This window comes from Nannobrachium achirus (assembly GCF_963921795.1).
Source record: "Nannobrachium achirus genome assembly, chromosome: 10".
In the NCBI taxonomy this organism is placed as follows: Eukaryota; Metazoa; Chordata; class Actinopteri; order Myctophiformes; family Myctophidae; genus Nannobrachium; species Nannobrachium achirus.
In genome coordinates, this window is record NC_137819.1 from 2,696,850 (window position 1) to 2,714,284 (window position 17,435).

The 17,435-nt window shown below is 42.2% G+C and overlaps 1 protein-coding gene across 14 annotated transcripts in view; it reads right to left on the reverse strand.

Annotated features, from left to right (window-relative positions):
* The window catches only part of nfyc (nuclear transcription factor Y, gamma), an 84,554-nt gene that overhangs the window by 12,750 nt on the left and 54,369 nt on the right, over positions 1-17,435 (reverse strand). For 7 of the 14 annotated variants that reach the window (XM_080735195.1, XM_080735191.1, XM_080735193.1 and 4 more), the window contains exons 6-8: positions 15,883-16,896; positions 15,088-15,144; positions 8,444-8,512 (exon numbers count right to left, since the gene is read on the reverse strand). In XM_080735195.1, coding sequence (XP_080591321.1) covers positions 8,444-8,512; positions 15,088-15,144; positions 15,883-16,896 — 1,140 coding nt within the window. The remainder of the gene's footprint in view (positions 1-8,443; positions 8,513-15,087; positions 15,145-15,882; positions 16,897-17,435) is intronic. The other 7 variants (XM_080735186.1, XM_080735187.1, XM_080735188.1 and 4 more) reach the window with 7 other exon arrangements.

Here is a 17,435-nt window from a genome sequence, read left to right on the forward strand (position 1 = left end):
TAGGTTTTTTTCAAAAAACCTTAGGATTCAAAAGACACTCATAGAATCGGGTCAAAATTCAAATGTTCACGATTTCTCCAAAAATTGCAGATCTACAAGCTCGCAGCGCGGCACTCGGTGCCGCGCTGTGAGCTTGTATATCTGCTATTTTTTAAATAGTTAAAGCATAAAATAATAATACGCAATAATGTATACCCAGTCTACATGGCTTGAAGACTACTGATCATAGTGTTGTATACATCCCTGCAGTCTGCATCGTGTTAATCTCGATACAGAACAATGTTCCACCCCTTTCAATCGTACATATTCTATTTTGATTGCATTATATTGATTGTATTGTATTGCACCGTGTACACTTCTGCTTTGGCAATGTAAACCATATGTTTTCTCATGCCAACAAAGCCCTTTGAATTGAATCGAGAGGTGGACAAAGATAAACACAAACGAGTAGTTGATTGACAAGTCCACAAATGTATCCAACGTGGCAGTTTATGATTGACACCAGGACGAGGAGAGACGAGACAGATCAGTAACTGCGTTTGGCCATTATCGGTTTAACCCCAAAACCCAGCCCCCCCCCCCCCCCCCACGGAACCGGACCACACAGCGAGACACTTAGATGACAGTGCAAGTTTCAACAGTACTCTCTCTCTCTCTCTCCGGTAGAAAGTAAGGCCACCTGATCCAGGGGGTCACCTGAGGAGAACTGGCTTTAGGAGGCCCAGGTTGGAGCACCTACATGTAGACGAGAGTGCCTTGTGGTTCTCAAAATAAAGTTTAAGTGCATAGAGCAGGGGTTTTCAAAGTGGGTGACGGGGCACCCTGGGGTGCCGCGACGGCAGTCCAGGGGTGCCGCGAGATCATTTAATAATATTTGGAATTCATTTGGACACTTAAAAAATATTTAGTATCATTTTAAACTTCAAGTACTCAATATTATCTCAATGTTTTCCTCGCAACATAATCACTAAAATATCATCACTGTCGGGCAGAAACCTCGAATCTCCAAGTTTCAAATGTGTACAGCTGACCTACAAGCACACAACTAGAGATGCACCGATCAGGTTTTTTGGGGCCGATACCGATCACCGATCAGCTGGAATCAATATCTGCCGATACCGATATTACCGATCGATCAAAGCACCGATATTACCACCGATATTACCGATCGATCACAGCGTGAAATCCATAAATTCTTCTATTGTGTCACTGTCGGAGCATTTATATATTTAATGATTCCTCTTACACAACATTGACATTGTATATATTAATTCAATTCAACTTTATATTTTAAGGTCATGATTTGATTCGATTCTCAATATGATATATTATCGTAAATCATTTTAGTCCTAGGAAAATTCCTCCTCAAGAAAAACAAAACAAAAAGGTTTTCTCATAAAGACAGTGGCAATATTGTCTATCCTTCATTATTTTCAAGGTTATTTGGCTATAATGGTTAATAGCAACAATAATAGGCCAAATAGGCCCTTAAGATTTTCTGTACACTATATACATATTTGGGGTCCTTGCTCTTGGCATGAAAATGTTTGAGAACCACTGTTCTTAAACAATATCAGACAACAACATTTCTGTTTGACTGACCTTCCCAGTTTTTTATTTTTATAGACCTGTTTGCTGGAAAAAACAGGATATGGCAACACTTTTTATAGACCTGTTTGCTTGTTTCTGTCGCAGAAACTAAATGGCAACGCGTCATCCTCCTTACATCTAGTGCTAACGGTTAGCACCTGTGGAAATGACTGTTTTAAACTATATAAGGGAACTACAAACGTTATCCTTAGATCGACAACAACTACCTCCAACTGTTGTCCTCCAATGACTTTGGAATTATGTTTTTTGGAATTAAGTTTAACATCAACGTTACAGCCTCTCTCTCTTCTCTCACGTCGCAGAGAGAGAGAGAGAGAGAGAGAGAGAGAGAGAGAGAGACGAGCGGAGCCTCGTTAACCCAAAGAGAGAGAGAGAGAGAGAGAGAGAGAGAGAGAGACACGAGCGGAGCCTCGTTAACCCAAAGAGAGAGAGAGAGAGAGAGACACGAGCGGAGCCTCGTTAACCCAACACAGCTGAAAACGCATTCATCTGATCACTCAAATCGTGGATTTTACTTTGAGAAGTCAACACCTACAAAGGTAGAAGTAGGCTACTATTCCAATGGTGTATCCAATATGTTTAAAACAAACAACTTTCATCTCACTCTGTCCCCCTTTCTTCGGTGCATGTCTGTGTGTGGTGTGGGAGGAGGGGGGGGGATTAAGTGGCTCACAGACAGAAGCAGTGTTACCAGATGGGAAATGTTGAATTATCGTACCGGAGGCTCAGAATTATCGTATTTTACATGAAACTATCGTACATGGCCAAAAAAGAGAAATCACTCGCGTAAAACGTAATTTCACCAAAAAATGCGTCTTTAGTGTAAGAAACGACCTCGTTTTAGACTCCTGCGTGACAAAAACGCATCAGATTTGCTGTGTGGAGGCAGGCAACTTCTTGGAGCTTACACAAATAAAAGCCTGAAACTGGTCTGGAAAGATGCAACCAGTGTTTTTAATGCCTCCAAGTACAGATCTAGGGTCAGATTGACTGATTTCCTGGCTTATTTTGAGAAGCCAAACCAGATCCCAGATCAGCAGCCAGGGAAAATAGTGAATTCACGCTCTTTTTGATGATATGGCGAAATTATCGTACATTTGGGCATTTTTGGAATTATTGATCGTACATCGTACAGAGGGTCAAATTATCGTACAAATACGATAATTATCGTACGTCTGGCAACACTGGACAGAAGTGAACATGGAGCCGCACGCACGCACGCACACACACACACACACACACACACACACACACACACACACACACACACACAAGAGAAGAGAGGAGAACAGAGCTCTCCTTCGTCAGAAGCACGCATGCACAACGCGCACGTGAATCGAACGTCAACGTCCCTTTTGCTTCAATCCCTTGATCGGCTCGCTTTGATCCAATTATGGAAACACCGATCAAAACCGATATGGCCTTGATCGGCCGATCTGATATCGGAACCGATCAATCGGTTCACCTCTACACACAACGCGAGGCGTTGTGTGCTTGTAGATCTGCTGTTTTCACTAGTTTACTACATTTTATAGATGATAAATACAAAACGAACGGTTTAGGACATACAAGGTTTCCAGTTCCACCCGACAACGACGATATGCTATAAATGTAAGGTGCTGGGAGTGAAAATTATAATGTAAGGGTGCCTCGGATTAAAAAAAAATATTTATGGGTTGCCCTGAGACGAAAAAGTTAGGGAACCCCTGTTCTAGAGTGTCAGTGTGCCATGTCAAAATACATTTTAATGACAAATATTTTGAGATATTTTGATTGGCAGGACATTGTTACAATGATCATTAGACCCAGAGCAATAATCCTGCTATCTCCCCGACTCCCTCCCCAGTCAGAGTTCAGAGTTTTAATGAATGTAGAATATATGTGCAAGATGTAATTCTCTATAAATTAGCCAACTTAATTTGATTGACCATGTTTAAAAATCCTCTCTCACACTTCTGCCAGTGTGCCGGTGATCACCCTCCCCTGTGCCAATGTTGGCAGTTGGCACCGTGCCTAAGGTTGCCTACCCGTGGTATAGAGGGTATATGCACATTATAGGACTTTTTAATACCTGTAAAATGGCAAATTAAACATTGCCAAATTGTCAAATATTAGCCATGAAAATAGCCGATCTACATGCTCACAACGCCTCGCAGCTCGATTTTCACAACAGAACCGTGTTATACAAAATGTAATGCCTCAACTCTTAGTGCTCGTAGGGTGAGGGGTGTCCCAGTTAAAATAGGATTATTCTGAAAAGGTTGAGAACCACCGTTATAGGCCAAGATAGTCCGACACTAGACAGTGGTTCTCAAAGTGGGGGCCTAGGACCCTCAGGGTTCCGTGAGGGGGTTCTATATGGACCCCTAAAAAAAGGTCTGTAAGTATGCAAGTGTAGAAAGGGAACCAAATGGACACGCAAGGGTCCCATCTGTACACTCTCAAGGGTTATTGGGATCCTCGTTGACAATATGAAATGTGAATACAGCACCAAAATACGTTATACAGGGTTCCCACCCATTTTTACCAATGAATTTACAAAACCTTTCCAAAACCTTTCCAGTATATTTAACCCAATTTACAGGTCTATATAATATTAATTCAGCACAATAACGAGTCACTTACTCCTATGTGCAATGCCCAAAGACAGTCAGTGCAGCAAAAATAAAGCGTGCACGCTGCGAACAGACCGTGGCGTGCATGCGGATCGTGCACGATGGACACACATGTGCCCACGTCAAAAGGCACAACGATCGTGGCAGGAAACCATCAATGTCAATGTATGGTGGCAGGAAATGAGAGAACAAAATCAATAACCAAAAACAATGCTTAGACATTTTTTTCCAGGACCTTCCAGGACCACTGATCAATTCCCAAAACTTTTCCAGTACTGGAAAAAAATACTTTTCTATTTTCAAAATATTTCCAGGAATTTCATGACCGTGGGAACCCTGGTTATATTATGCGCTAATCAGGGGTCTTCAACAGGGGGTCCGCGACCCCTAGGGGGTCCGCGGGGATACTGGAGGGGGTCCCCGAAATTGTTGGAGAAACATGATTCTGTCTCTTTTGATATACATGATTATTGTGCAATTGACAGATCGTTAGTGATAGATTGTATATTGACATTGGTCCTCAGTAAATAAGGTATGTTTATACATGGCAGTAGCACGGCCACTTGTACTAGGGCATTAACGACTTGTGACTCCACTCAGTCAAGTTGAAGACGACTTTATCGCTTGATGACATCATCACATCACACACGACCCCCCAATTATTTTGGGGGGTCCCCAGATGATTAACTTAATGTGTTAACCATTGTTTTCTCACTCAACTGTAAACAAACCAACATAAAGTTTAAGTGTATAGAGGTTATCTGCACATTTCTAAAGTGACAATTTAAGGACTTTTTTAATACCTCTAAAATGACAAATAAAACATTGTCCAAATTGTCAAATATGTAGAAATTGTGAAAACAGCAGATCTACATGCTCACAACGCGAGGCGTTGTGAGCATGTAGATCTGCTATTTTCACAATAGAACGTTTTTTTTTTTTTTTTTCTCCAACTTCCTCTGGTGGGAGTCGACTTGTGTAATGAAGTCGACTAGTCAACTTGTCGACTTTTAATAAAAGCATGCATGCATTAATCTTACCTAATCTGATGCACAATAACATGGTATATTTATACACACGAAACACAATTTTAAACAATGTTGTAGCCCCAGCCCCACCTTACGAGGTAGGGGGTCCCTGCTCCATCTCCCCATCAGGTCCCTGGCCTGAAAACGTTGAAGACCCCTGTGCTAATGTACTGAACAATGTAGGGTTTTATTTGAACTCCCTGTATATAAAGTGATGGTAAAGGCTTCATTTGTTGCACAATGGCTGCATTTGACAGAAACTATTGCATCACAACTGGCAACAACCACCACGGAGCAGCAACGCATAGAGAAACCACTTCATTTGCTCGCCCTGTGCAACAGAAGCGCATTACTGCAAAGTGTGTAATGACCAGTAATTAATTATGGTCATATATGCTAATGAAAAGGGTTCAAGTTTCTAAACGAATAGAGAAACAACTTAACCCAGTTAGGCCGGGTACGCATTATAGCGTATTATTTTATGCTTTAGCTATTGAAAAATAGCAGATATACAAGCTCGCAGCGGGGCACCGAGTGCCGCGCTGCGAGCTTGTAGATCTGCTATTTTTGAAAAATCGTTAACATGTAACGATTGTGTCTTCTGAATCCTTCTAAGGTTTTTTGAAAAAAGATATGTTTCTATGTCGGCGGTGCTCAAACTTTTTCATGTGAAGGACCCCCAAAATGATATGTATTTGGCCACAGACCCCCATCTCAAAATATGTTGTTCCTGGGACCACCCGGAAGCAAATATTTTAGTAACAAATGTTCGCTTTTAAATAGATACATTCAAAAACGTGCAAAAACAAATCATGATTTTTCAAAAATTGCAGATCTACCAGCTGCGAGCTTGTATATCTGCTATTTTTCAATAGTTTAAGCAGTCAATAATTCTAGGCCTAAATGGGTTCATTATGATTATATATGCTAATGAAAAGGGTTCAAGTTTCTAAACGAATAGAGAAACAACTTCATTTGCTCGCCTGTGTAACAGCGCATTACTGCAAGTGTGTAATGAGTAATTATGGCCATATGCTAATGGAAAGGTTTAGAGTTTCAGTTTGACAAGCGTCAAAACTGAGTAAAACCTCTCTTTACCCTGTTAGTTGACAGTGTTGACCACTAAAGCCCTCAGAACAATGGTAGATCTGCCGTTGTGTTGAGTGCAACAAAGGCAATCAAACATAAAAAGACCTTTCTTTTAGTTCTACTGGATCTCTTCTCCACTAGTCCCTGCATAACATTTTTAGTCTAACTATTATTTTTTGACAAAATTGTCTTAGTTTTAGTCATTATCTCATTATGTCTTAGTTTCTATTTATTTTTCGTCTTCATAGCTTAGTTTTAAGCCCATAGCACTTACCGTAGCACTCGCCCACCCTCAATGACCATACATGAAAGCTAGATAGCATTTTTAGGTTTTATATAAAGTTTTTGACTGAATAGGCGCTTGGTCTACCTACGTTCTTTTTTTCTAGATTAATATTTCTATGCATTTGATGTTTCTATGTATTGATGTATTACCTTGCTTATTGTAAATCGCTCTGGATTTAGAGCGTCTGCTAAATGCCTAAATTGTAAATAGTTTTATTTTCCGTCAGAAAAAGGTAGCGACGAACATTTTTCGTAACATTTTCATTCGACGAAATCGACATTGCACTAGGGCATTCACGAATAGTGATTTTTAGTATTCGAATTATTCGACCTCAAAGTATTCGAATTGTCGAATATATGCTTACTTAATATTTGCCAAACTGTCAAATATTAAGTAAGCAAGAGGCGAACATTGTGAAAATAGCAGATCTACATGCTCACAACGCCTCGCAATTTTCACAATATTTATCTGTGGAACCGAGTCACATTAAATGTAATCTATCTATAAATGCGAGAAGTCTCTGTCTGCGTGTGTGTGTGTCTGTCTGTCTGTCTGTAATCCGCGTATCTCGAGAACCGTTCGTCCCACCGGCTTCAGATTCGGCACGCGTGTTCCCCGCCGTGGCGCAGAGTGCAGTGCCGGGCCTCGACTCGACCCGACGCGCGGTTTTCCCGAACGGGCGCGAAACGTTCGGAATCTCCTTATGCAGGGCTGATTGTTGACATCAGGCTGTTCCGGAGGAAATCGGCGCAAGCGCTGACTCATTGTGACATCACTTCATTAAAGGCTCTAACATCACGTACGCCACATGAGTCAACAAAAAATCTCTGTGAGTGTGTATGTATGTATGTAATCCGCGTATCTCGAGAACCGTTCGTCCCACGGGCACGCGCGTTCTCCATATATGGGCATAAAATGAATGCCCGTATGCGGAGCTGATGTCTGACATCAGAGTTTTCCGCAACCAGCGCTGTGTGTGCAGAGATCTTCATATATGGGCATAAGTGGACAAAGACAAACAGATGGTCAAAACGGGTTCCCCAGTGCAAATATGTTCATTTTGTGGGTCACTCACAGCCTAAAAAGGTTTGAGAGCCCCTGGTATAGAGTATTAGCCAATCTTTAAAAACTATTAAAAAAACTAAAGAGAAAACAATAAAAAAATAAGCGAATATTCGACTTCGGTGAACAACGTCAAATAGTGACTTTGATATTCGAATATTTGGTGAATGCCCTGGCCTACAGTACATTGCACCATTCCGTTGCACAGACACTGGAGTGCATGACCTGTGATGAAATCCATCAGAGCTGACAGGCCGTTGGCCAAAGTTGTCAACACTGCAGCTTCATATGGAAATGACACGGGGCAGGAAGGGGAGAGAGAACGTCGCATGCATGCATGCATGGTGCAGCAGCCCTGCTACTGTGTGTTGTTCATGTGCGTAGGGCTGGGCGATTATGGAAAAATACAATGTTACGATATGTTTCCAAGCGGTAGCACAATTCTTTTTCATGTTGCTTTTTTTGGTTATGTTTCAAGTTACTTAACAGTACAACCACCTACAAGGTAACAAAAACTAAAACGACACTACGTTGTCGTTGTCGTTGTTGTGGATCAAAGTGACCGCTTGTTCCGCCCCGCGCCGCACGACGAGCGCTCCGGTTCCCAATTTCACTGAAACTCAAAAAAAAACTGTGATATATATACGATACCTCTAAAAAAGGCATATTGTGGAGACATTGTATCGCCTCAACGATATTCATCACCGTTATCGCCCAACCCGTACATTGTGCGTGGTGTTGGTTGTGTTTACCGTGATGGGTGTGCCCTGTGACTGCACCTGCACTTGCTGAAGCTGCTGCATGGTGGCGCCCTGGAGCACCTGAGGGCCCAGAGAATGGGTGATCGAGGGAGAGAGAGAGAGAGAGAGAGAAGCAGAGAGGGTGCAGTAACTTAACAACATGAATGCAAGCATAGGTTGGAGCGCAAAGCATTAAAAAAGCACGTCATGTCACCGTCTGGTAGAAACCTTGTATGTCCCAAACTCTCCATCAAAAGGGGAAAAAGAACATGTGTTCCAATGGAGCCAATGAATTCATTACTTTTTTTTTTACCCATTTAGGCCTAGGATTATTGAATGCTTTAACTATTGAAAAATAGCAGATATACAAGCTCACAGCGCGGCACCAAGTGCCTCAAGTCGTGAAAATGTGTGCAAATCTTTGAATATATGTTTTTTTTAAAAGCGAACGTTTGGAACTCAAATTTTGCATCTGGGGGGTTCCTGGAACTAGATATTTTGAGATGGGGGTCCGTGGCCAAATACATATCATTTTGGGGGTCCTTCACATGAAAAGGTTTGAGAACCACTGACAAAGTAGTCTCTCAAGAACAGACTAACTGAGCTCCAGTTAAGTGAAAAGGCCCTTTTCTTTGACGATGGCAAGCCAGATTGCTGACATAGAAACATAGGTTTTTTCTTAGAAGGATTCCAAAGACACTTATAGAATCGGGTCAAAATTCAAATTTTCACGATTTTTCAAAAATAGCAGATCTACAAGCTTGCAGCGCTGCGAGCTTGTATATCTGCTGTTTTTCAATAGTTAAAGCATAAAATAATGATGTAACTCATTCTTCACCCGGTGTCAATTATCTAATGTAATCCTGCCAACCTGGGGAGACAACGGACTGACCTCATGCTCCCTTCTATGCATGAGGAGTCCAAGTTGCTTCTTTTCACCTGACAGCGGGGAGTTTCCCCCGGTTGGACGTAGCGTGTGGAAGGAACACGTTATTCCAACCAGTAGCCCTCCCCTCCATCAGGCGCCCCGGCTGGCCAGGGGGAGGCAGTATAGAGATGACTGCATGTTTTCGCGAGGGTATTCATTACTTTTAATTGGTTAAATGTTTGTAAAAGCCAGACTTGAACCACTTTTCCCCACCCGGTGTCCCCACTTTGGGGCCTGCCTTTAAAAGGCATAATTCTATGAATCGATTTGAAAACGTCCAATAAAATATGAACAAATCGGTGAAAATAGCAGAGTTTTGAGCCATTTCCAATACTCTAACGTAAACACCGTCATAGGACGAAAACAAAAGATGTAATACGGATGGAGATACAAGGTTTCTGCAGCGGCAGCGACCGTATAAGCAAACCAAAGATCAAATGACACCTGAGCAGCCGTATGCAGGACAGTATAACCATGAGGAGAATGAGTGACAGAGAGACATGACTTGAAGACAACACATCACAGGCCAGAGTCCAGAGAGCGAGATGAGACAGACACGGTCAGCGGTGTCGCACCAAATTCTGGGCCCTGGGTGCAAGGATTCACTCACATTTTGTGCTTTAACCCCTTTAGGCCTAGAATCATTGAATGCTTTAACCAGTGAAAAATAGCAGATATACAAGCTCACAGCGCGGCACAAGTGCTGCGCTGTGAGCTTGTATATCTGCTATTTTTCAATAGCTAAAGTAAAAAAATAATTAAGGGCCCCTCCACCTTGGGCCCTAGTAACTCAGTCCCACTTTCCCCTCCTTGTGACGTCCCCTGGACATGGTGATGGAATGTTTTATTTAAGGTCACTCCTGCTTCAGTAGAAAGTAGTTCAGTGCAGAGAGACAGCACGACAAAGAGGGCAGAGCGAAAAGAAAGACTAGGCCGGCTGCTCCGTGCACGGCTGCACGCTAAAAGGACAATTTACACACTGGCCAGTAGAGAGCGCTGGTTCCATTGTACAACCTGTGTTAAATGAAAGGTGCAGATTTTGCAGTGTAGATATAAGCCATTGTAAACTCTTGAGTTACAGACTCGTAAGTGTCTTGTTATTTGGACCGCCGGCGGTCCCCAGAACCAGACATTGAGAACCCGGTGGTCCCAAACATCTCTGTGAGGCAGCCATAGTAAACCTTGCTGAGTTTTGTAATGTTTGCTGATTTTGAATTCTATTTTTCCAACACTACTTTGAAAAATGATTAATGCACAAAAATACTACTTTTAACGATTTTTCTTTTCTTTCTCAGAACTGTGGTATGATTTCTCTAAGACATTTCGTGAATTAGAAAACAGTAGTAACTGGAAAACAAAAAGTAGTGAAAATAGCCGATCTACAAGCTCACAATGCGGTGCGAAACAACGCGCTGTGAGCACCAGTTTGTGTCCCCAGCAAACTTATAATTTCTCTCTTGGGTCTCGAGCTCTAAAGTTTGGGAACAAGTGCTAAAACCAGCCAGCCTCAAGCATTGGCTCAAGTAAGCACAAACGTGTCACCATCAATGATTGCCTTGTTTTTATAACATTTGACATATTGATTAAAATACGGTATGTGATGAAAGGTTTTTGTCAGCGTATCATTTTGTGGTTGTTTTTTTCCTGTCCCACAGAGTCACAGACAACAGATGCAAATTAGCTGCAAGCTAACTCTGGTCCAATTACTTTTAACTGTGTGCCGTCCCAGCAATAACAAACAATACTGAATGCTGCAAAGAAGGTTTAAACAAGCGTGGACGATCCTATCTCCTTACACATGCTTCTTCCCGCCTCTCATCATACCTTAACCTCCCAAACACTGAGGCCATGGCTACACGGAGCTGGATATTTCTGAAGCTAGACATTTTTTTGTGCTGTTGGGGCTGGCAGCCACATGAAGCTGGATATTCCGGCTGCGAAGCTGGATATTTTTGAAACCGGATAAATAAGTGGAGAGATTGAAAAATATCCGATTCACTGGATCCGTGTAGACAGGGAACCCGGATATCTCTGAAGACTTTACTGTGTGCGTGCTTGTTAGACCTAGATATCTTTGTCGTGTGGACCTAGATATTTTTCTATGTGGATATCTGAAAAACCGGGATATATGAAATATCCAGCTCCGTGTAGCCATGGCCTGAGTCTGTGGTCTATCACTTATCCAGGCTATTATCTGGAAGTGAACACTCAGGAAGTGAGCTGCTGGGAGACAAGACGGCGATTAGGAGACCAGACCAGACGGGAGGTTTGCGTTCCAGATCAAGGTGGTTGGCCATGTGAAAACCAAGAAGACAATGGGGTCCACCATGGATATAGAACAGGGGTCTTCAACAGGGGGTCCGGGACCCCTAGGGGGTCCTCAGAGTTACTACAAGGGGTCCTCCAAATCTTTGTGTGATAAAAAACGTTTTTCTTCTTTTTTTTAATATTAACCACTTGAACCCTAGCGTCCATATTCTGAGAACTTTAGCCAAAAAATTGCAGATCTACAAGCTCACAACGCCTCGCCCTGTGAGCTTAAACCAGAAACATGTTATGGTTTGGACGTGGTGGTCTATTTAAAGTGAGTGTCGTAGGGCCAGTGCAGCAGTAGCGTGTGTGTGTGTGTGTGTGTGTGTGTGTGTGTGTGTGTGTGTGTGTGTGTGTGTGTGTGTGTGTGTGTGTGTGTGCGCGTGCGCACACGCTAGCAAACCAGGCCAGCGCGAGCGCTGTGTGATAGCTCAGCTAAAGACATACCCTGCTGAAGCAGCAGACGGGTGCTACGCATCACAGTACAGTGGACAGTAATCTACTCTACATCACAGTTCAGCAGTGTTGTAGAGTAATTAAGTACTTTTACTTAAGTACAGTTTTGCGGTATTTGTACTTTACTTGAGTAATTTTCAATACTTTCACTTCTACTCCACCACATCTCGGATCCAAATATTGTACTTTTACTCCACAGTTTTTTTCTTGAAAGCTTTAGTTACTACATTGCAGATATTAAATTATAATATTATAAAACATACATTAACCACTTTAGCCCTATTGTATACCTACGCTATTTGAAAATAGCCGATCTACAAGCTGTGAGCTTGTAGATCTGCTATTTTCAAACATTTTCTACTTTTACTTTTGGTGCTTTAAGTACATTTTGATGCCAATACTTTTGTTCTTTTGCTCAAGTACATTTTGAATTCTGGACTTTTACTTGTAACGGAGTATTTCTATATCGGTATCAGTATTGATACTTTTACTCACGTAACAAATAATGAGTACTTTTTACCACCACTGCAGTACAGTGAGCAAACCTTTACATGTAGTGGAGTATTATTTGACCAGGAGTAACAATCTATACTAACAAGTACTCAGATGTTGAGTGCTTTGTCCAACCAGTCCACTGTGAGATAATTTGACAATATTTGGAATTTATTTGGACAAAAAATATTTAGTATCATTTTAAACTTGAAATACAAACGTATTTTCAGTCAGTTCTAACCAAAATGGCTATTCTCAACGTTTTCCTCACAACATAATCGCTAAAATATGCTATAAATATAAGGTGCTGGGAGTGAAAATTATGAATATAATGTAGGGGTGCCTTGGATGAAAATAAATAATAAAATCTTTATAGGGCTGCCCTGAGCCAAAAAAGTTTGGGAACCCCTGATCTAGGGGTAGGACGATATGAAAATTTCATATCACAATTATTGTGTCCAAAGAAATCGTGATTTACGATATTATCAACATCCATTATCCATGGGTGGAACATTTGCCAACCGCCTTGTGAGCTTGTAGATCGGCAAAGAGACTTTGTAGAGACCAGAGAGTGGGGGAAAAGAATACTGCATCAAGTACGTATATTATAAGTATGTTTTACCATTAGAGGGATTAAATGGTACCGGATATGCAGGCTCGGCAAATAAAAGGTGAATTGATCCCAGTGCATGACGGAGGACGATTTCACGATAAATTAAATCTTCACAACACGATTATCTTGAGTATTTTTTTTAAGATAAACGATAATATCGCTTATCGTCCCAGCCCTAGAGATATCCAGAGAGAAATACAGACAGAGAGACACACACACACAGAGAGAGAGAGAGAGAGAGAGAGAGAGAGAAAGACACACAGAGAGAGAGAGAGAGAGAGAGAGAGAGAGAAAGACACACAGAGAGAGAGAGAGAGAGAGGGCGTGGTGAGGTAGGACAAGAACCAATGAGAATGTGAAGGAAAGAGAGTGAGAGTTGAAAGGTGACCCTCGACTAGGGATGGGACGATACGCTATATTATCGTTTATCGTGATAAAACACTCAGGATAATCGTATCGTGGAGATTTCATTCATCGTGATATCGTCCTCCGTCATGCACTGGGATCAATTCACCTTTTATTTGCCGAGCTGCATATCCGGTACCACTTGAACCCGCTATAATTGGTAAAAGGTACTTAAAATGTACGTACTTGATACAGTCTCTTTTTTTCACTCTATCAAATGTTCTGCCCCAAGGTAAATCATTTTGATTATCGCGATAATATCGTAAATCGCGATTCCTTTTGTCACAATAATCGTGATATGACATTTTCATATTGGCCCATCCCTATACCCTCGACATTGTGTGTGAGACAATGTCCCGTTGGTAAAGGTTCTGCTCCAGCTCAGGTTACACTGTATGATACTGTAGTGTGTGTGTGTGTGTGTGTGTGTGTGTGTGTGTGTGTGTGTGTGTGTGTGTGTGTGTGTGTGCGTGTGTGTGTTTTCAGGGTGTGTTCTGGTGCTGTAGGGTCCTGCTGGTGGGAGTCAGAAAGGCATGTGCACACATAGCCATCAAAGGGGGCTTGAGCCCCTGCCCTTTTATCCTTCTGTAAAAAGTGCCCTCTCCAAACAATGAATGCAGTTTTCACTATGGTGAAAGAAATGCAAATGCCCTCTTTCCATGCCAAACCTGAAGGCAGCATTCAAGGTCATTGCCTTGTCCAAACTCTCCTGAACTTGAATGCAGCATCTTATGTTGAAATAATTGCCCTCTCTGTGTAGAAAGCCATGCCACTACGCCACATCTCCAGTATTGACTTGATTATGCTTAGTTCAGTGTGGTGTCAAGCACCGAAAATAGCCGACCTCCAAGCTCACAACATGTCGCAGCGCGACCCGATGTGAGCTTGGAGGTCGGCCATTTTCGATGTTTTCACCAAAAGCCCCCTTTCAATGTCAGCCCCTGCCTCTCTAAGATTCTCTGCACGTCCCTGGAGTCAGACATGGGCCTCCTCAGCTCACGGTGCCAACACCAACACATTTGAAACGGTCTGATTCTCTACTAGATTCTATAACTGCAGCTCCACAGCACTGAGCAGGGACCACCTGTGCACTTGTGTATGCACGTGCACACACAAACACACTCCACAGCATCTGTACATTAGGGTTGTTACTCAAAGGGCTCTATTATGATCCAGGTCTTATGCCTTAACTTCTTTACCTTTTTTTCACTATTTTGAAAAACATTTTTAAATACTTCAAATGCTGATCTACATCTGCACGTTGTGAACTTGCAGATCAGCTATTTGAAATATTTAAAAAAACAAAAACAAAATAGTAAAAAAAGGCAAAGAAGTTAAGGCATAAGGCATAAGACCTGGATCATAATAGGGCCCAAAATGTGTTATTTTTTCTTCTATGGAAGGTATGCTGTGTGAGAGTGTTGCATGGTGGGTATTGTAGTGCAGTAGTACCTGTCCTTGCTGTGGCTGTGCGATGATGATCTGTCCTGGCTGACAGAATTCATAGATCTACACACATAGAATTCATAGATATAGAACACAGAATATGTACAGTACAGTACAGTTAGGTACAGTAGAGTACAGTATACAGTACAGTTAGGTACAGTATACAGTAGAGTAAAGTACAGTAAGGTAATACGCAGTTATTACTGTTGTTTGAGCACGCCCGAGATTTTTCAAAACTTTTTTTTTCCAAAAAACTTTTTTTTCAACATTTTTTTTTCAAAAAACCTTTTTTTTTTCAAAAAACTTTTTTTTCCCCAAATTATTATTTTTTTTTTTTCAAAACACGTTTTTTTCAAAAAACTTTTTTTCAAGACTTTTGCGGCCCGAGGGGAAGGGGGGAGGGGGGTTGGTGGGTAAACCACCGCTCAGTTCACACGGGTGTGATTTTTATATCTGTGCTTAAATTATTCCTATTTCCTTCACTTGTTTCCTATTTCCTTGTATGTTAGTCCACCTGTGATGTTGTCATCAGAAATGGCCAATGGGACGTCTCCTCTTCTCCATTTCCTCAATGGGAGGGACTAACATACAAGCAAGGAAATAGGAAATTTGACTTGAGACGCAGCTCTTGCTGTGGCTGTGCGATGATGGTCTGTCCTGGCTGTATGGTGTGTTGTGTGAGAGTGTTGCATGGTGGGTATTGTAGTGTAGTACCTGTCCTTGCTGTGGCTGTGCGATGATGATCTGTCCAGGCTGTATGGTGTGTTGTGTGAGAGTGTTGCATGGTGGGTATTGTAGTACCTGTCCTTGCTGTGGCTGTGTGATGATGATCTGTCCAGGCTGGATGGTGTGTTGTGTGGGAGTGTTGCATGGTGGGTATTGTAGTGCAGTAGTACCTGTCCTTGCTGTGGCTGTGTGATGATGATCTGTCCAGGCTGTATGGTGTGTTGTGTGAGAGTGTTGCATGGTGGGTATTGTAGTGCAGTAGTACCTGTCCTTGCTGTGGCTGTGTGATGATGATCTGTCCTGGCTGTATGGTGTGTTGTGTGAGAGTGTTGCATGGTGGGTATTGTAGTGCAGTAGTACCTGTCCTTGTTGTGGCTGTGTGATGATGATCTGTCCTGGCTGTATGGTGTGTTGTGTGAGAGTGTTGCATGGTGGGTATTGTAGTGCGGTAGTACCTGTCCTTGCTGTGGCTGTGCGATGATGATCTGTCCAGGCTGGATGGTGTGTTGTGTGAGAGTGTTGCATGTTGGGTATTGTAGTGCAGTAGTACCTGTCCTTGCTGAGGCTGTGCGATGATGATCTGTCCAGGCTGGATGGTGTGTTGTGTGAGAGTGTTGCATGGTGGGTATTGTAGTGCAGTAGTACCTGTCCTTGCTGTGGCTGTGTGATGATGATCTGTCCAGGCTGGATGGTGTGTTGTGTGAGAGTGTTGCATGGTGGGTATTGTAGTGCAGTAGTACCTGTCCTTGCTGTGGCTGTGTGATGATGATCTGTCCAGGCTGGATGGTGTGTTGTGTGAGAGTGTTGCATGGTGGGTATTGTAGTGCAGTAGTACCTGTCCTTGCTGTGGCTGTGTGATGATGATCTGTCCAGGCTGGATGGTGTGTTGTGTGAGAGTGTTGCATGGTGGGTATTGTAGTGCAGTAGTACCTGTCCTTGCTGTGGCTGTGTGATGATGATCTGTCCAGGCTGGATGGTCTGCTGCTGGTTCTGCTGCTGGCCCTGCTGCTGCACCGCCCCGGGCTGCTGGGCCAGTGTGAAGTAGTACTGCACGGGCTCCGCCGGCGCCACCTGCTGGCGAACCTCCTCCTGAAGGAGGCAAAAATAAATGACATCTCGTGAACAGGAGAAAAAAATAAAAAAAAGGAAAAAAAAAAAAAAAAAAAAAAAAAAAAAAAAATATATATATATATATATATATTAGGGCTGGGATACGATAAAAAAAAAAGAATCGAATTAATTACAGGCTTTGTAATTAATTAATTGCAATTAATCGCATTTTAAACGCATATTAACATTTGACCCGAGAAGCATTTTTTTTTTTCAAGTAAAACACATTTTGTTGTATGAGTGAATCAACAAGTGAGTTTTTTTTTAAATCAAAATTTCGCATCCACTGGGCCAAGCAAAGCGCTCTGATCGGCTACTTCTCCCTTTGCGTTTGTTGTCTCTTCTTGGTTGGTGCATCGCTGTGATCGGTATGCCCGAAACTGAAGGTTCTGTGGTGCAAAAACTAAGTGCGATTAAAATGCGTTAATCTTTTTAATCGCGTTAATTTTCTGTAATTAATTAATCGCAATTAATCAGTTAAAGTCCCAGCCCTAATATATATATATATATATATATAT